The 20,961-nt window shown below is 36.8% G+C and overlaps 1 protein-coding gene across 1 annotated transcript in view; it reads right to left on the bottom strand.

Moving 5' to 3' along the window:
- Positions 1-20,961, bottom strand: part of MGAT4D (MGAT4 family member D) — a 48,216-nt gene that overhangs the window by 14,028 nt on the left and 13,227 nt on the right. The window contains 6 exon segments of the mRNA XM_017676318.3: positions 6,943-6,988; positions 8,827-8,955; positions 10,407-10,415; positions 13,108-13,245; positions 14,659-14,668; positions 15,506-15,654. Coding sequence (XP_017531807.2) covers positions 6,943-6,988; positions 8,827-8,955; positions 10,407-10,415; positions 13,108-13,245; positions 14,659-14,668; positions 15,506-15,654 — 481 coding nt within the window.

The following is a 20,961-nucleotide window of genomic DNA, read 5'->3' as shown; positions in this document are numbered from 1 at the left end:
CAGACATTCATAGTATTCTCTAATAATTCTTTGTATTTTGTGGTGCCCCTAATGATTTTTCCTTTCTCATTTCTTATTCTTTTTATGTGTGTAGATTCTCTTTTTTTCTTGATAAGTCTGGCTAGGGGTTTATCTATTTTGCTTATTTTCTCAAAGAACCAGTTCTTGGTTTCATTCATTTTTTCTATTGATTTATTCTTCTCAGTTTTATTTATTTCTTCTCTGATCTTTATTATGTCCTCCTTCTGCTGACTTTGGGCCTCATTTGTTCTTCTTTTTCCCGTTTCAATAATTGTGACTTTAGACTATTCATTTGGGATTGTTCTTCCATCTTTAATAGGCCTGGATTGCTATATACTTTCCTCTCAGATCAGCCTTTGCTGCGTCTTACAGAAGTTAGGGCATTGTGCTGTTGTTTCCATTTGTCTCCATACATTGCTTGATTGCTGTTTTAATTTGGTCATTGATCCACTGATTATTTAGGAGCATGTTGTTAGGCCTCCATGTGTTTGTGAGCCTTTTTGTTTTCTTTATACTATTTCTAGTTTCATACGTTTGTGATCTAAGAACTTGGTTGGTACAATTTCAATCCTTTTGAACTTACTGTGGCTCTTTTTGTGGCCTAGTATGTTATCTATTCTGGAAAATGTTCCATGTGCACTTGAGAATAATGTGTATCCTGCTGCTTTTGGGTGGGATATGCTATAGATGTCTGTTAGGTCCATCTGTTCTAATGCCTTGTTCAGTGCCTCTGTGCCCTTACTTATTTTCTGTCTGGTTGATTTGTCCTTTGGGGTGAGTAGTGTGTTCAAGTCTCTGAAAATGAATGCATTGCATTCCATTTCCTCCTTTAATTCTGTTATTCACATATGTTAATTCACATATGTAGGTGCTCCTGTTTGGGGCATATAGATATTTATAATGGTTATATCCTCTTGTTGGACTGACCCCTTTATCATTATGTAATGTCCTTCTTTGTCTCTTGTGACTTTCTTTGTTTTGAAGTCTATTTTATCTGATGCAAGTACTGCAACACCTGCTTTTTCTCCCTATTGTTTGCATGAAATATCTTTTTCCATTCCTTGACTTTTAGTCTGTGTATGTCTTTGGGTTTGAGGTGAGTCTCTTGTAAGCAGCACATGGATGGGTCTTGTTTTTTTATCCATTCTGTAACTCTCTGTCTTTTGACTGGTACATTTAGTCCATTTACATTTAGGGTGATTATTGATAGATACGTACTTATTGCCTTTGCAGGCTTTGGATTCGTGGTTACCAAAGGTTCAAGGGCAGATACTTTACTATCTAACCATCTAAGTTAACTCACTTATTACGCTATTATAAACACAGTCTGATGATTATTTATCTCCCTTCTTTTTCTTCTTTCTCCACTCTTCATATGTTAAGTATTTTATTCTGTACTCTGTGTTTCCCTTGACTTTGTGGATAGCTGACTTTACTTTGCATTTAGTTAGTGTTTAGTTGGTCTACTTCCTTTGGTGTGGTTTTATTTTCTCTGGTAACAGCTATTTAGCCTAAGGCATATTTCCATGTAGAGCAGTCCCTTTAAAATACACTGTAGCGATGATTTGTGGGAGGTAAATTCCCTCAACTTTTGCTTCTATGGGAAATGTTTAATCCCTCCTTCAAATTTAAATGATAATCTTGCTGGATAGAGTATTCTTGTTCAATGCCCTTCTGTTTCATTGCATTGAATATATCATGCCATTCCCTTCTTGCCTTTAAGTTTTCTACTGAGAAGTCTGATGATCGCCTGATGGGTTTTCCTTTGTAGGTGATCTTTTTTCTTTCTTTGGCTGCTTGTAATACTCTGTCTTGTCTTTGATCTTTGCCATTTTATTTATTACATGTCTTGTTGTTGTCCTCCTTGGGTTCCTTATGTTGGGAGATCTGTGCACTTCCATGGCCTGAGAGACTATTTCCTTCCCCAGATTGGGGAAGTTTTCAGCAATTCTTTCTTCAAAGACACTTTCTATCCCTTTTTCTCTCACTTCTTCTTCTGATACCCCGTAATGCAAATATTGTTCCGTTTGGATTGCTCACACAGTTCTCTCAATATTCTTTCATTTCTAGACATCCCATTTTCTCTCTCTGCCTCAGCTTCTCCATATTCCTGTTCTCTTATTTCTATTCCATTAACAGTCTCTTTCACTTCATCCAGTCTTCTCTTAAATCCTTCCATTGTCTATTTCATTTCTATTATCTCCCTCCTGAATTCCCCCCTTAGCTCTTGAATATTTCTCCATCAACTTGCGTATGACTTTTATTTTGAATTCTTTTTCCGGAAAATTGGTGATTTTAGTATCACTAACCGTCTTTTTGGTGTTTGAGGGATTTTGGATTGAACAAGTTTCTTTTACCTTTTCCTGAGGATGGGAGTGGTCGCCGACGAGTGGCACATGTGTCAGCTGGGAGAACAAGTTCCCTACATGCTTGCCTTGCCTGTCTCCGCTGTCTGTGATGGTTAACCCCACACAGTGAGATGCCTCTGGGTTAATAACCTAGGCTGCTGTCAGCGGGGCAGCCCTCAGAATGGCCTAGGGCACTGGCAGGTGTCGCAGGCCAGCAGCGCATAGGTCTGCCATAAGGACAAGGCTCCTTTGTGTCTCCTGGTCTCTGCTGTCTATGCCAGTCAACTGCATGCAGCGAGCAGCCTCTGGGTTATTCCCCTAAGGTGCCATGGGTGAGGCAGCCTTTGAGATGGCCTCGGGCAATGGTGGGGGTCGCAGGCCATCAGCATGTGTTCTGCCATGAAAACAGAGCCTCTTCATGCCTCCTGGTATCTGTATCCATCTCCACTGTCTGTATCAGTCAACTGCGGGCAGGGAGCAGTCCCTGGGTCTGCACCGTTTAGCCATGTGCAGGAAGAAGCCTCTGTGCTAAGCTGTGTGGTTGTTGTAGGCATGTCTGCTCTCTGGCTGGTCTGCATGAATGGCAGGGACAGCCAGTTTGCTTGCAGGTGCCAGTAGTGAGGGAGGAATTGCAGGCTGTTTATTGCTGTGAGGGACCTCCGAGCTGCAGTGCCAACCAGGGGGCTTGGGCACCTGAAGTTCCTTAAAGTTCTCAACCTGCTGGGCTGAGTGTGCCAGGAAGATTCTATCCACCTGTTAAACCCTATTCCCTTTAAGACTTTTAAAGCACCTGCTTTTCTTTTGTCCTAGGGCAGCTGGCTGTGGAAACCTGTTCACAGTCTTAGTCTCAGATTTTGCTTTTCCATTCCTCTAATATCCACTATACCACTATATCCACAATGTGTGTCTGTGCTCCCAGTGCAGATTACTAGGGCTGGTTATTTAGCAGTCCTGTACTTCTACTCTCTCTGCACTCTGATTCTTTTCCTCTGCCAGTGAGCTTGTGTTGGGGGAGTGCTCAGGTCCCTCCAGGTTGTGCCTTTGTACTTTACCGTTTTCTGTGAGATGTTTGGTTCTCGCAGATGCAGACTGGCTGGTGTGCTGTGCCTTCTGGTCACACTTTTAGGAATAGTTGTATTTGCTGTATATTCAAAATATATATGGTTTTGGGAGATTTCCACTACCCTACTCACACTGCCATCTTTTCCTCTCTCCGAGTCTCATGTGTTAAATGACAGTGTACTAAATGAATATTAGCCTTATAGTATTTTTTATTTTTCTTTACATTGTTAGTTGACAGAGAAAATTTAATGTTTTGACAAATGTTTAAAGTTCATGGAACAATTGTAATTTTTCCCATCAATTATTATTATCACCTTGCATGGTTTCAACCTGCACAATCATTTGTATGGCCCTGTTCCCTCATGCAAATCAAGGACTGCCTGAACATGTATAAATAAGACACAACCTTCCCTCCCTCCCCCACGAACATACAAGGAAGAAAGCACATATTTTTTCAGATGGAAGTCATTGGAATGTGGACTATTGCATTCCTTTCATTTACCTTTTAAATGGTTTCCAAATGTTTTATAATAAGTATATATCATGAGCATGAGGTAAGAGTAGCATAATGTACTAGAGAGAATGTGGGGTTTAGACCCAGAAAAATTTCTGTACCAATTTTACTTACTTCACTTTCAAACTTCGAGCAAATCATTTCCTTTATCTAGCCTTTAATTTCATCATCTGTAAAAATGGATTAGCAATACATACCTTGCAGGAAAAGAATTCTTCAAGGGACACAGTTGGATTATTTCCAGGCTCCAGACATCAGGGGAAGAGTTCTTGGTTATTTATTTGTTTTGGTTGGAGTGTAGGAGATGGCCATCTTATTGGCTGACCTCTGATTTAATGGTATAGCTTTTTTTGAATGGAAAGATTTTTTAAAGCTAATTCTAGTATGCTCCCTGGGGAGTAGAAAATGCTGGCATAGAAGTAAACAATGGGGATTTCTGTTGGTTTGCTTTGGGGTAAATATTAGTAACATAATGTCTACATTTTTAAAAGTGAAATTTAGTAATTTTAAGCTTTAAGATTTTGCAGAGCAACTTGGAATAGCACAGGCAAGTGAAAACAACATGAAGTTACAGTGTATATAGAATTATAAAAGTTTGAATTATAGAAGCTAATAAGTAAATTTTATAAAAAAATTATCTAGAAAAAATTTCACCTGAAGTCCAAAAGCAGCAAAGGTCAAGTTACAAGTAACTTCTACCTTGATGGTACAACTTCTCATTCCTGATGGAAAGATTCCAGGCTCAGTTTTATTAAATCTGTCTTATTAAACAAGACCCTTTGAATCCTGTGTGGTGATACTTTTCTAGGATTCTCTAAAACTTTTCTAGTTTGTTAGGTTATGGATAACATCAAAAATTCTTGAAATAAATGATACTAGAATTGCTAGTTGCCAATGACTCAAGTAAATAGTATAACTATGCACTGTTGCCATTATAAAGGAATGATTTTACCTTCAATTCATTTAAATGGAAACTGTACAGTTCTATAGTTTTATATAACTTGTTCTACACAGTTATATAGTTTCACATAAGGTTATGTATAACCTTAGTTGGGTCCTTTTAAAATTACAATATATTTTCTCAAATTTAGAGTCAATAAAATACAGAGCAATCTGTCATTAACCCCAGTGAGAAGACCTAGAAAAAGGGCTTTTGGCTAATTAAATATATAAAAGGTGAGGTAGCAAATGAAAAGTTGTGAGTTTACATAACTTAGATACAATCACATATTTAAAATGGCATATTCTATAATATGCCATTTTAAATTGTAGTTTTATTTGATTCTCACAAAAAGTAAAACAATTTTATTCCAACTCTTAATGCTGGATTGTTATTGATATCCTTATCAACACTAGAATCTTTTTTTGACTCATCTGGCATATTCTCTGGTACACTTGATCTTCAAGTCCAACAAAATACTACAGCCATTTTGAGACCAGTGATATTGTCTCTGAGCATCTCTTGGCAAGACGTAAGTATTCTTATACATCAAATAAAATTTTCAACTTATGTTCTCCACAAGTAACCTGCTGGCACCAAATTTCCAGCAGTGCAATGGCAGGTGCTGCCCAATGTCAAGTCTTGGGTGTAATCTCACCCCCTCCACCCCCATGATGCTTCTCCCAGACCTTCCCTTCTCCCTTTTGCTCTTTCAGGCCTTGTAAACTTTGTTGGCAAATCCTTTGTATTAAATCCCTTCTATCTGAACTGCCAAGAATTTTCATGACTGTATGCTCATAGGTACACCTTCCTAGTAAGGTTCCCCAACCACCTGCCACTTAATGATATGCCTGAATCAGTTGTTTCAAATGGTGACTTTTCTTGTTCTATTCATTCTACAATAACTAGCTGAAATTCTTTTGACTGGCATAACTTCGCCTCGTCCAGCTAAGATGTTTGGTGAGGAAAAAAACAAGACAAAACAAAACACTTTGCTGGCTAATCCAAACATGTCTATTAGCAAGATTCAGCCACATTTGCAGCCCTAGTCTGTTGCATGAAGTGCATATTCCTAAGCATGGTATGTACAGCTCTTCTTGAACTCATCGCAGCCTGCCTTATCTCCCACCAACCCTTCCTCCTTCATCCCAAACATGCACAGCCCAGGATATGCTTGTATTTCCATCTCCTTTTTTGGCCTTTCTGCCTTCTCAAACAATTCTATTCAGCAAGCACTCCCCTTCTCCTTTGCTTGCCTGAAGAATGTCTGGTTATACCTTTCTATTCAACTCAGTTATTACCTTCTCAAGGACGTCTTTCTTGACATTTGCAGGTAGAGTGAAACACTTCCTCATTGGTATGTTCTAATGTTGCCCTCCCCATAACACAACAATAGAGAAAAGAATAAAGAAGGTATGATAAAGATTCCTTTAACTCCCAACATCCGGAGATGATCATTATTTAAATTTTGGAGATCATCATTCTAAGGTTTGCTCATTCTCTTTCTCTTTATACATTCATCTGTCTCTATGTCTTTTTCCCTCCTTCCTTCCATCACATTTTACATATGTCATATGTAACACTACTTTCCTTGCTGTGATTCGCTTTCTACCAGTTATATTGCCCACTTGAACACAAGGATTTGGAAGGGTGCATCCATTTCACAGCATCTTGCTTGATTAATAACATCATGTATTGATTCATCAGTATGTGCTTGCATCTCCTAGGCTGCATACAGGAGACTGCAGGCATAAGCAGGGAACGTAACTTCATGCAGGAAGTAACAGAAGGATATTTTCAAAGTAACCTAGTAGGCTTCTCTCAGAGGTGATGGATTTCATGGGGAACAGACACTATTCTCATGAAAAAATAAGGATTTTAGTAAGTGGTTAATCTAAGAAATTGGGGAAAATTATAAAATATACATCATCACAGCTTAGACAGAACTATAGGTTCTTTCCACACAGCTCACACTCATTAAAAAGAGTATGATCATTAATAATTGGATAGAAAAAATGAAAGAACAGCTATTCAAAAATTTATCAGACAGCACTTACTTTTTTCTAATCACATTAACAACAGATTTTAAATAATCTTCATTTACTCTAAAAGTGAGAAAAAAATTTACTGAAACTAAGCATGTCTCATGGTTTTACCAATATATGTTTGCTCCACATAAATCTCATTTATGTGTGGAATGCTATTATGTCCAATCATTTCTAGGGGTTTCACCTTCTGTAAAAGAATTTAAGATACCCTTCTGTCTAAAAGAGCTTACTTGAATATCAAAAATACCTCATTCTTTCTACATCACAATTCACGCATTATTTACACTTAAAAAACAGTACACAAAAACACACATATAAATAAAGAAAAGAAATAGAGACTTGTGACAAAGTATTTTGGAGATTATGCACTTGCTTCCAATATTAAGAAATTAAAGTTGGAGAGAATGATTAATGTTTTACTTATACTTTCCTATTAGTCCTTCTATTGTTTGTTTTGTTTATAGAGTTTTTCCTGCATTTAAAGTCATGTTTATTACAGAAAATTCAAACTATAGAGACAAGAATAAAGAATGTATAATAAAGATTGCTCTAACTCCCAACATCTGGAGATAACCATTATTTATATTTTGGAGATCATCATTCCAAGACTTGCTCATCCTCTTTTTCTTTATTCATTCATCTGTCTGTATATTTTTTCCTCTTTCATTCTTTCTATTACATTTTACATAGATCGTATTATATTAGATGTGATGCTTTACAACTTTTCTTACTCAGCAATATGATATGAACATCATTTTATGTCAGTGAATATATAGCTATTCATTCTTCCAGTTGTTACAGATTGTTGCAATGTAGACATAAGTATTCCATATCAACCTCTTGTTGATAATTTTGATTGTTTCCAACATTCTGCTTTTATAAAGCAATAGTGCACTGAAATCCTTGAAGTAATTACTTATTGAACACTTACTATGTATCACACACCATTCTAAATACTTTAAATATATTAGCAAATTTAATTGCCCAAACAATCCTATGACAGGTATTATTACCATCACTGTTTTACAGATGAAGGAACGTGATGCATAGAGAAGTTAAGTAATTTGTTCAAGTTCACAAGCCAGGAAGAGGAGAAGCTGCCATTTGAACCCTGGCAATCTAGAGCCAGTCTGTGTTCTCAACTACTGTAGTATTCTGTCATATTCTTGACAAAGGATATACATACTTTAAATCTGATACACATTGCTAAGTCCCTCTCCAAAAGGTCCTATAGTGTTACTATTTCTACAGTACTTTTAACCTTTATGCAGCATTACAGGCAAGATATGAATCTTTGGGGACATTACAGAGAGATAAGCTTGAATCTGCTCTGTTAATTACTGGTTAAGTTACTTACTTAAGTTCCAGTTTCTTCGTCTGTAAAATCAGGATAACAACGCCTTTGTTATAGGGATGTGATGCAGGTTATAAAGAATGTATATAAAAATTATCTATAATCCTTCAGATACAGGAAGGAGTCCCTCAATTACCAGTAGTTATTATACTTAATATAAATTAAATCATCTCTTGATTTTTATATACCAACCTTTCCTTGAACTGGTCAGGTTTTACCGCTCTAGCATCAATTTTAATGTTCTGTTTGTAGACATAATTTCTGTACCATATAGTATGTAGGCTCCTAGTGACATGGAACAATGCTATCTTACTTCTTCACATGGAACCATTATATTTTCTTTCTAGAGTGACTTTTAATTCCTTCTTGGTGGTGTCAAACAGGTATTAAATACATTTTCTGCTATCCAAAATATGGCATCTATGAATTGCTTTTTTAAATTTAATAAAAAATATTTGAAATGATACAGTGACTACCAAAGAGGAAGAGTATTTGGATAGTGCAGGTTGGGTGTGCGGAGAACTACTTATTTTTCATACATACATCTGCAACAGAGACAATCACCACAGAGTCCTTTTCTTCCAAAAGAGTCATCCTGGAGATAACAGAGGTCAGTGTTTGCTTCAGGTAACTACGATTTCCTCTGCTAACAGTGGAAACACCGAGAGTGGAAACAGGAATATGGAATCATCATTTCAAACCGCAGAGAAAAACCTAATTTATCATTAATATCTATGCTTCTTCCTATGTTTGGTTTAGTTGTATGGTCATAAAAAGAGTGTTTGTAACTGTATTACCAATACAATGCAAACAACCGTTAATGTTTATCATACATTTCATTTCCTGTTTGAGTAAATGCCAGTTTGCTGTGGTTTGTTAGTAAATGCATTAAAGGGACTCCAAGACTCTCTTCTTGGAGGTTCAATAGTGAAAAATAAAACTAACCACTCTTAATTTATTATAGTTTTTATCTGACTGGTTACAGAATACCACACACTGACTGATTCTCTATTCTTGTTCCTAAGGAGATGCTAGAGCCCCAAATAGGAAAAATACTATGAAATATTTTCATCTGTGAAAAAAATGTATGAAGTAATTTCCAAATCATTTGATGGAATGAATCCATGCCCCTGTGTGACTTTTATTGCCCATTAATGACAAAAGCACTGGAAGAAGAGACCCCATGTCATCCTAAATAGATAAGAAGATTCTATCAGTGAAGACTACCCAGACAATCTTGGCCATACCAGTTCCTTGACTGTACGAATTTGGGCAAGATACACATCCCAATTTCTCTTCAGCCTTAATCTTCCCACCTTTAAGGTGGGAATAAAGACTCCCACAATGACTAACAAAGGAATTCAGAAAATCCTCTCCCCAAAAATCTTTTTAATAAAACTGGAAAAACTGTCAAAACAATCAGGGCCCTACTATACAACTGAGAAGCATCTGTTTAAGAAAATATATTGAACTTCAGTGAGAAAGTTAAAATCAGTACTTCCCTGATTATGATTGAGTTTGAACATATTTTCATATGTTTATTGGCTTTTGGGTATTCTTTTGTAAAATCTCTATTTAAGCTCTTGCCCATTTCTCTTTTGAGTTGACTGTATTTTTCTTATTGATTTGTTGATGCTCTTCATAGATTCTGAATATGAACCTTTGGTCCTTTCTGTGTTGCAAATGTCGTCTCCCACTCAGGCACCCTTTCAATGTTTTACCTCTTGAGAAACATTCTGAATTTTAATATAGTGTAATTTATCAGTTATTTCTCTTACAGTTAGCACTTTTTGATTCCCATTAAGAAATATTTGCTTATCTTCAGATCATAAAGATGTTCTCCTGAATATCTTCTAGATGGTTTATTATTTGTCTTTTATATTGAGATCTACAGTCCCCCTGGAATTAATTTTTACAGATGGTGTGAAGCAGGAATCAACTTTCAAACTGCAGGATTCACTCTAAAACGCAATTCCTGGAATGGCTTCCATGCTTTAGGATAAGGAATACTTTTACAAAAGTCTGAAAGGCCCTTAGTTGACCTTGTCAACCTGTCTTATCTGTTTCAACTGCTCTTTCCCCAAACCAGTCTTAATGTCTTTCAGCTTCTCAGACTGACCAAATGACACTATCTCATCTCCAGGCCTTTGCACCTGCCAAGCACTCTTCTTCAGGCTCCTCGTGCTAATACCACGTATTCTTTCTCAATTAGGTGGAGTGTACCAGCTACGTATTCTTACTTCATCTCTTGTAGTACTGATTATACTTTTTGCTGGTGTCCATTGGTCTTCCTAGCCTGATGTAAGCTTGGTGAAGGCAGATACTGCTTGTCTCTTTCTCACCGTTATAAATCCAGTGCTAATTACTGGTACATAATAATGTCAATAAATTTGGGATGAATAAATGAATGGCCAACCCACTTTATTTTTTGGCCTCTGCCCCATGTGTCCATAGCCTCCAGTCCCAACTGTGCATACAGGCCACACTTTTGTCCAGGCTCTGTGCCATTAGGTCGTTCACACATCTTTTCTTCTACCTGGATGATCATCTTCAACTTTTCTGCCATCCATCACCCACCTTTTCCCTATTTTGCCTATTACAATTCTTTTTACCCTCTAAGTCTCAGTTGAGATGCCACAAAGGTTTCCCTAATTCTCCAGGTATTACTTGCCCAACCCATGTCTTTCTCTTATCACTGCACTGGTCACTTTGTATAATAATTGTTTTCTCATTTGTGTCCAAGAGGATGAGGTGCATGTCTTAATCACCATTCTAACCCCAGGGCCAGACCTGGTAGAAGTGTGTTAGATGAGGGGACATGGAAGATGGTACAAAGAAGTTGTCTGCCATATTGGATTAGAAACTTACATGAAAAGTTAGTTGTGGGCTGACAGAAGGTGCTATGCTCATTGTAGGCATCACTTGGCCTGTTTGTGGGGATTGAAAGTGATTTGGTGTGGCTCGGAAGGAGGAAGGGTGGTAGAAATCAAGATTTGAAAGATATAGGTATTGTGCCCATACCATGTCAAGGACTTACTTCATCCTGTATGTACTAAGGATCTACTGAAGGATTGTAAGCAAGGTTGAGCATGATGGGTTATGCATTTTAGTATGTGTCTCTGAGGACACTATGAAGAATGAATTGACTTTAGTAATACTAAAGCCACGAGCAAAATCTATTTCAATAAACGGAGCAAGAAATGAAGGGCTCAATTAAAAATAGTTATGGAAGGTAAACAGCAGAAATTATTTGACATATACTCGGAGTTATAGAATAAATAAGACTGAAGACAGGTTCCCCAGTAGGCCATGCCCTTTTTACAATGCTTTTACAAATGTTTTATGTGTTACCACTTAAAGTACCTCTGGTAATGAAGATTTATATGCAAGCTGATCCTCCCAAGAACCTATAGAAAGTCAACAAAAGGGGCCTGAAAGAAGGATCATCATACACAGCATTGTTGAAAATCAGAAAATAGTTTGGTAATTACAAAAATTATTCAGGATTTACCATACCTCTGGTAACTGGATTATCTCAACACTCCAATCCCCTACACAAGGAGTTCTATTGCTTCCCAATTACCAACATCTCTCCCACCTTCCTTTCACTCTGTATCATGGGCTTCTCCTTAGCTTTTCTGATAGTTACCCAACCAAAGTGTCCTTGTTCTTGGTATCTAATATTTTATAGTTCCTAGTACTGCTTTTTTTTCTGCATCTTTCAACTCCTCCTCCTCCTTAAATTAGCCTTTATCTAGCATGTATTCTTTCATACATCCGCACAATGTATATACATGTGCATGTGCCTACTTACATACCACATTCAAAATACTCCTAAGAGGGAATGTGACATGATTAAAGACTTTTAGAAGTGTGTTTCAGAGTCCCTTAATTTCTCTAAGCCTCAGTTTTCCCAGGTAAAAAATATAGAAATCATAGGCTCTACTACACTGGACCGGGAGATAGTGAAATAGAACAGTAACTCAGTACCTGGAACACAGATGTTTAACTAAGTCATCTGGCACCCTTATCCCAACACAACAGGCCTGTCAGAGGCCTGTGATGTAGAGCAGCACTACCTATTCCCAAGGAACTAGCTAGAGCAAAGCTCAGTAAGCTTTTACTACAAAGGGTCAGACAGTAAACATTTTTGGCTCTTGGGTCATACTGTCTCTGTCGAAACTATTCTGTCATTATAGTGCAAAAACAGCCACAGGACACAAGTGAACACAGAGTATGGCCATTGTCCAAAAAGCTGTGTAAGAACAGGCAGATTTGGTTTGTGGGCTGTAGTTTGCTGACCCCTGGCCTGCAACAATTCACTCCTTAGAATGAATGAGGGTTGTAACCACAGCAAACATTCTGAGACTTGCCCTAATATCCCTGCTTCTAACTCAAATGCTTTTTCCCTTCTTGTATACCTGGTGTACTTGAATTCATTCTTCAAGGCTTAGCTCAAACATCATCTCTTCTGTAAAGTTTTGCTGACCTGAGCCCCCAGAAAGATGGGGAAATAGGAAAATAACCAGAGAAGAATGAATTTATTAAACCAAAGGAGACAAGAATTGCTAAGCACTTAGCAGGAGTTTAATGTATGTTTACTTTCATTAAAATAAAACTGAATTTGAATTCATCTCCAAATTTTGGTTAAACTACTTTTTCTTCCAGACAATATATCAATTTCTGGTCATCCAAATTAAGGCCAGATAGGCCAGTGGTCTATATATGGAGGTCAGTATCATAATCTTATTAATGCATTACATTTTAAAACTTAAAAGATCAAAATATCTTTATTTGATCTTTCAGTTCTCTTTTCTTACCTCCTGTTTTCTCTTTGCCAATGATTAAATCAGGATAAATACGGCCTACATTCCTTAGATGAGGAAAAAAGAACTTTAAGACTTCAAATGTCTTAGGTACTGTTTCATCCTTACCCAAGGTATTCACATTCTTTTCAACTGAAAGAGAAAAAGTAGGGCTTCTGAGCTCACAACTATAGGGATTTTTCTCCCTCTAGCACAATTTCTAAAATTAGATTTACAGATTAATTTAGTATTCAATATGTAAGAGAAATACCATTAAAAATGAATTATCAAAATCTTGTGCCTATAAAACATAGTTCAAATTGATTCATATTTACTTAAAAAGTAACATTTAATTTAAGCCTAACACTATGAGCTATAAAACCAGAAACTAATAGAAATGTTAGTTCCAAATAAAGTAGACTGAAGCATACTATAATTGATCTGTTTTGCTACTTTGATTTATATCATACCTTTAAAGTTTGTATCTTTAAAAGTTTTTATAGCCCCTCAACATTTAATGACTCCATTTGTATCATTCATTTGATATAATTCTTAAAGAAAAGAACAAGGTTAGAGGACTCATACTACCCAATTGAATTTATAACATATCAGACAATAATCAAGACAGTGTGGTATTACAGAAAAAAGAGATCTATAAACCAATAGAACAGAATACAGAATCCAAAAATAGATCAATACAAATGCAGTCAACTGATTTTGGAAAAAGTGCAAAGGCAATTCAATGCAGAGAGGACAGTTTATTTTGACAAATGGTACTGGAGTACATGGATATCCACATGAAAAAATTTGAATTTTGACCTATATTTAACACCATTTATAAAAATCAACTCAAACCTTCACAGAACTAAATCTAAAACCTAGAACTGTAGAATTAAAAAAATAAAATAAAGTCTTTATGACTCTGAGCTAAGTGAAGAGTTTTTTGATACAACATCAAAAAGAATACATAAAAAGAAAAACTGGTAAATTGTAATTCATCAAAATTAATAATATTTGCTTTCTGAAGGACTATTTTTTCTTCTATCTCCAGCTTTGTCCATAAGGAGAATGAAAAGACAAGCCACAGACTGGGGAAGAAAATATCTCCAAATCACATATCCATCTGACATGTATCCAGTATATACACAGAACTCTGAAAACTGAACAAGAAGAAAACAAACCATCGAATTAAAAAATGTGCAAAAGATTTAAAATTTAAATATTTAGCCAAAGAAGATACATGAATGGCAATTAAGCACATAAAAAATGTTCAACATCATTCATCACTAGAGAAATACAACTTAAAACTGAGATACCATAACATTAAAATGACTACAATAATCTGGAGTGACTAGAACTTTCATACATTGCTGCAAATGTACAATTGCTTTGGCAGTCTGAAAAACAGTTGGGCAGTTTTTCATAAAGTTAAACATACACTTACTATATGCCCATCAATCCTAGATATTTATCCAGAAGAAATGAAAATTCTCTTTGTACGAAACACCTGTACATGAATGTTCATAGCAACATGTATTTGTAATCACAAAAAAAACTGAAAACAACTCAAATGTCCCTCAGTTGGTAAAAAGATAAACTATGCACTGACATCCATACAATGAGAAGCTACCTAGCAATAAAAAAGCAACCAACAATTGGTTAGACAAAAACTTAGATGAATGTATGTTAAGTAAAAGAAGTCAGCTTCAAAGGGTTACACATTATATGGTTCCATTTGTATTACATCCTAGAAAAGGGAAAAACTATAAGAACAGAACAGATTGGTGGTTGCAAGGGATTAAGAATTGGGGGAGTATTTGACTACAAAGGGGGAAGCAGGAGGCAGGACTTCTCATCCTAGAGAAATGGGAGCCACTAAGGGTTGATATACAGGGAAGTATAGGCTCCACTTTGGCCACAGTGAGAATAGAAAGGTCTGGACAAAGCTGGAGATAGAAGAAAAAATAGTGTTATGATGTCATTCAGATGAATCATGAAGTTGGCCTAACTAGAGTAGTAGAGATAGTGGTGGGAAAATGTGGACATATTTTTGAGACATATAGGATTATGAGTCAACAGGATTGCTTATTAACTGTCATGGAAGTGTACATGAGGGAGAGGGAGGAGAATGATGCTCCAGTTTCTGGCTGCATCTCTTAAGATGGATCATGGATGGTGGTGCAATTCATAAAGAGAGGAAACACGGTAAGACCATTTTTGAGGTGCAGATGAGAGGAAGTTACAGTGATATCTCTTACCTGAGTTTTGCATATCTACAATAAGCGAAAAAGTACTGATTTGTCATATTTACTGGGAAGAAATGCACAAAAATCAGAAAGCATAAATTCTAAATTTCCAAACAGAAAAGAAACCACTATACACAAAAACAAAAGAAGTACAGATGTAAGTTCACTGACATATTTTCTCTCTGTGTAATTTCATACTTCATTTTATTCAAGGCTTTCATCAGTTTGTGGTGATTTTTTTCAGTTTTGTTTTTTATGTGTAGAATATTTTCCTTAAACTCCAAAATATGGTTTCTACAATTAATTAATTGGTTACCTGCAAAGAAACATACATATAGTTTTATACATGTAGCAATGGTGTATACTTTTCTATAATGTATAACAAAAATACAAAATATATGCTTCAATGTATATCTATATATGGTGTATATACATATAGTGTATATTCATATAAAGCATGTATATATATATACATATATACACATAAAAGACTGGAAAAAAGAATGAAATGTTAAAAATAGTAAAATCTGAAAGGTGAGATTATCAGTAGTTTTGCTTTGTTACTTTGTATTTTTCTAAGATTTCCAATTTTCCATTTTGTGCATGTATTAGATTTGCAATTAGAGGCAAAAACCACTTCGGCCAAAAAATTCACTTCTAAGAATTTATCTGAAGAAAATATCAGAAATATGTACACAGACTTGGCTCTAAGGATTTTCAACAGAGAGCATTATTCATCATTGTAAGATAATCAGGAACAACCTAAATGCCCAATAGAAATATGCTGAATAAATTACATAATATTCCTTTAAATGTTCTGCTGGCTCTACTGTTAAATCATATATAACTGGATCCCAGTTTTGCCACTTAATATTGGTATGATGTTGGGCAAGCTATTAGTTTTTTGTTATCCTCTGTTCTTTCATATGTAAATAGATACATACAAATGCCTGCCTCAGAATTGTTGAGAAGATTTAATGTGATAATGCATGTAAAGCATGTGGCAAAGTACTGTTTGACAAATGTCTAGTAAGTATTATCTATCAATGGACTACTATTTAGTCATTTATCAGTTGAGTACTATGGAGTACTACAACACCTTGTAGAAGAATATTTAATGTAAAAAATTGTTTTCTAGAAACAAAAGTCATGTTATATTGCTTCTATAATCAGAAAAAATTTAACAAAAGAAAGTAAACACCTCTTACTTGTCTCTTATATTGTTCTTATAAACAACTCTTATATTGCTCTCTATCAATGGAAATACAAAACCAAAAAAAAAGATATGGTCAGTTCTTGCCTTTGGGAAGTTTATAGGCTAACTGGTAGAACTAACTAAATTGATAATTTAAATCATTGTGATATTTCTGAAAATATTTCTGCATTTTGCATATTCACAATAAGAGAAAAAGTACTGATTTCTCATATTTACTGGGAAGAAATGCACAAAAATCAGAAAGCATAAAATCTAAATTTCCAAACAGAAAAGAAACCACTATACACAAAAACAAAAGAAGTACAGACGTAAGTTCACTGACATATTTTCTCTCTGTGTAATTTCATACTTCATTTTATTCAAGGCTGATGGAAAGATTTCCTTTTTCTTGGGTTTTAACTAATTAAGAATACACATAGATTAACTCCAGCCCTCAAGAGGGGCTATCAGCTGTATCTGTGGTTCTCTGACAATGGGTCTATGTCAGAGTGCACTGAGATATCCTACATGCCCACCCAAGTTAACTTACCCCTACTCCCACCCCATTATTGAAGGAGAAGCTGGACAACAGTGAGGCCACACCCACAATGAGATGACCTACCACCTGGGCTTACTTCAGAGGAAAAAGTGAAGAGAGCTGGCCCAGCTTTAGAGAGTATGTAAGACAGGTAAGAGAAAGTTGCCTTTTCAAGGAAGCAATTCTGCTGCCTTGTCGATGTAGCCTATAGAAGTCAGGTCTGACCAATCTCACCTTTCAGATGAATCTGTTTCCTAAGACAGCTAAAGTGCTCCTGGAAGAAGTCCACGTGTTCACTTTAAAATGCCCTTTCTGGGAGAGCAAAATGAAAGCTATCCCCCTGAAGAAAACACGTGCCTCGCAGAACAAGGTTTGAAGCCCTAGCTGGTGTGACAATAGGAAGCACAGAGAACAGAATTTAGGCAGCTTGGAGGAGAAGAGAGAACGTTGGAGGAAGATTCTGGAGGATACGATGCTTGAGCCGACTCTTGAAGCAGTGTGACTTGGTCAAGGAAAGCAAGGCAAGGCCTTTGCTTGGAGCACAGTGTGGGAAAGGCAAAGAGGTGTTTAAATACATGGTCCTACAGACCTAGAAGCTGCTCATTATTTCAGGGAAAATTCAGAAGTGATATTAAAAGAGGGATCTGGTTATGATAATCTTTTTGATAAGCTATGATAAGGAGTTTGAACTTTTCCATGTAAATCAGTGGTTTTCAAACCTTTCTTCTAAAAAACTTCTAATGGCAGTAAATTTGTATGAAAGGGATACCACCATTGGAAGGCATAACCTGAAATAGGCCACCACAGTCATGAAATTTCTGTGAAGTTTCTTTAAAATGTGTACAAATTTTATAGCTCATTCCACAGTACATATTTAGGAGTTTTCTTAATTTTCATTAATTTATTTTCTTAAATTGTGCTGTAACTGGCATATAACACCCTAGTAGTTTCAGGTGTACAACATAATGATCTGATATTTGTATACATTATGAAATGATCACCACAGCAAGTATAGTTAAAACATTTGTTTTACTCTAAAGATAAAGGAGTCACTCTCTGCTTCCCTTTCCCCAATTTTTTTTCAGATGACGTACATCTTGGAACCCCTCTACAGACTAGCATGGGAACAACTATTTCAATTGAGAAACATGGCTGAAGACTATTAGGCACAATCTGTGCATTAGAAAGATCTTTCTGGAGACCATCCAGAAGATTGTTCCAGGAAGGCATAACTAGAGCTGGAGAAATCACCAGCTAGGAAGCTGTAGTGATACACTATAGATCAGTAGTTTCCTGTGAGAGATGTTAAGAGAGTAAACCAAGGCAGAAAAGATTAGGAAATAGGGATGAATATGAGAAATATCTGAGAGCATTTATGGGAAAGACTTACTAATTGAAAGTGAGGAGACTAGAATCCTTGCCAGGTTCTGACATGACCAACGGATTTCTAAACTGGTATTCAGTCTGGACAACAGGAAAAGAGCAGGGCCAGAAGTATTTGTGATGTTTCCGAGGCATCCGAATATGTGGCAAACGTTTGCCTACACAACTTTAAAGCTGAAGGGAGAGATGAAGGCTGGTATTTTAGATTTGAGAGCAAAAGTCTTGAGATTCACTTTTAAACTGGAAAAAGAAAATACAGTGATTAAAATACTGTCCCAGTCGTATCTCCTGCTGTTTAATTTAGCCCTGCCTTGGCTCACACTAGCTTTAGTCTAGGGCAGAGGGTTTAGTCTTTGAAATCCAGCAAGCTGCTTAAGTGTGTGGTTCTCAGAGTCTTGCATCCCTGGCCGCAGGCAGCAGTGACCCCTCCTGACACAGCTGCATGTGCACCTTGCTGGGTCCAGTCACCCTTCAGACAGGCAGCAGCTGACAGACTGTAATGTGCTGACCTTTCTCTGCCAGCCTCAATGATCACCCACCCCAGAAACAACAGAGGAAAGTAAATGCACTACTCCACTACTCCGTAAAAGATATTTCGTCTTTCCTCCTTGGTTCGGAGGGATCCTCACCCAGCTCAGCCAGCTCCATTTGTCTTGTCAGTAGCAATTCTCCATTCCCAATTATGTCACTGAGTCCCCCAAATGCAATAGTTTCATGCTATATGGGTCATCCTGCCAATAGGGACTCCCATCAGTAAGGTTCACACACAGAGAAGTAGATTTGGGATTTGTGGATAGCTGAGCTTGCTAACCAGGGCTGTGGAGCCTGGACAGAGAATTCCGGCAGCCCTCCAGCAGCAGGTGTAATGCCCCATCCCTGCACAAGTCCCTGTCAGCTATGGTATGACCACCAGAACCTAAGGTTCTACATCTGTAGTCTTCACTAGTGAGTGAATGGTGGCACAGGGTACATGGTTTCCTCCCTCAATTCTCATGCAGTAAAAGCAAGACAAGAGTGAAAGACGAAGGATGAGAGTGAAAATGCACTGCTGCTTCCAAGCCACATTTTAATCCTCACATGCACATCACTCACTTGGGAAAAAAGTGGACGGTTTGCTGCTCTGGCCTAATTTTTTCTTCAAAGCCTCTTAATTTGGGCCCCAGAGATGGTGCAGCTGAAGCAACAATAGGTAAGTCTCCGGCACCAGCCAGTTTCTGGTTGGCGACCTGCTGTGGTCACCACTTCCTTCACAGGGAAATATTGGGAATTCACACTTTATAAATGGAGAAATCACCTATAGCAGAGAATATCTATCTATCATCTATCTATCTATCTATCTATCTATCTATCTATCTATCTATCATCTATCTATCTATCTATCTATATCTATCATCTATCTATCTATCAATCATCTATCTATCATCTATCTATCTATCATCTATCTATCTATCTGTATCTATTACCTATCTATCCATCCATCCATCCACACACATAGCAGAGAAATCACCAACTATTTGGTCTCAGTAGATATTGGTGAGTACAGAATAAAAGCAACTTTCTCTACTTTCACAAAACACTGTGTATCCAGTGTTCAGAATTCCTTTAGAGTTGTAAGTAAAGCCTAAGAGTTTTTGCGGGAAGAGATGCTCTTCTTGGAGACTTCCCCTACATCTCACTAGCCAGAACGGTCATGTGGTCACCTCATTCATTCATCAAATACTTATTAAGCTTAATGCTACTTCATGTGCTGGGGATACAGCAATGATCAAAGCAGATAAAACTCACTGTCCTCTTGGAGCTTACATCATACAGGATGTAAATGTACAAAAAACAAAATAAATAAGTGAATTATACATATCATTTGAGGATGCTAAATACTGGAAAAACATAAGGCAGGAAATAAGAATACAGTGTTGATGGTGGGGAAGGTTTTATTTGTAAATAGGGTGATCAGGGAAGGCTTTTCTTAAAAGATAATGATTGAACAAAGACCAGAACAAAGTGAATGGAGAGTTGTAAGTAGCTGAGGAATGAGCATTTTTGACAGAGAGGACAGCAGGCACTAAAGCCCTGAGCAGAAGCAGGCCCATGATTTCCACAAATGGCATGGAGGCCAGTGTGCTGAAACAGAATGAATGAGGGGGAGGTTAGTAGGTGATGAAATTAAAATGCTACCTTTATAAGTACTCTAACTTTTAATTAAAACAAAATATGGAGCCAGTGTGAAGCCACACATTCACATAATCTGACTTACATTGGAAGAGGATAATTTCACACATTGTGTGAAAAACAGATTGCGGGGCAAACAAAGACAAAAAGAGATGTCAGAAGGGAGATGACTTCAGCTGAGAATAAATAGGTAGTGGGATAAATGGTAAGAAATGGTTTAATTTTTTATCTATTTTGAAGCTGAACAAGATAGGATTTGCCGGCATTGAATAGGGGATGTGAAAAAGAAAGGAAATGATACTCTGAGCAACTGGAAGAATGGAGTAGCTGTTTACTAA

The sequence above is a fragment of the Manis javanica genome, chromosome 5 (genome assembly GCF_040802235.1).
Source record: "Manis javanica isolate MJ-LG chromosome 5, MJ_LKY, whole genome shotgun sequence".
In the NCBI taxonomy this organism is placed as follows: Eukaryota; Metazoa; Chordata; class Mammalia; order Pholidota; family Manidae; genus Manis; species Manis javanica.
Note: the sequence above shows the minus strand (reverse complement) of the source record. Positions and strands in the feature narration are given on the sequence as shown.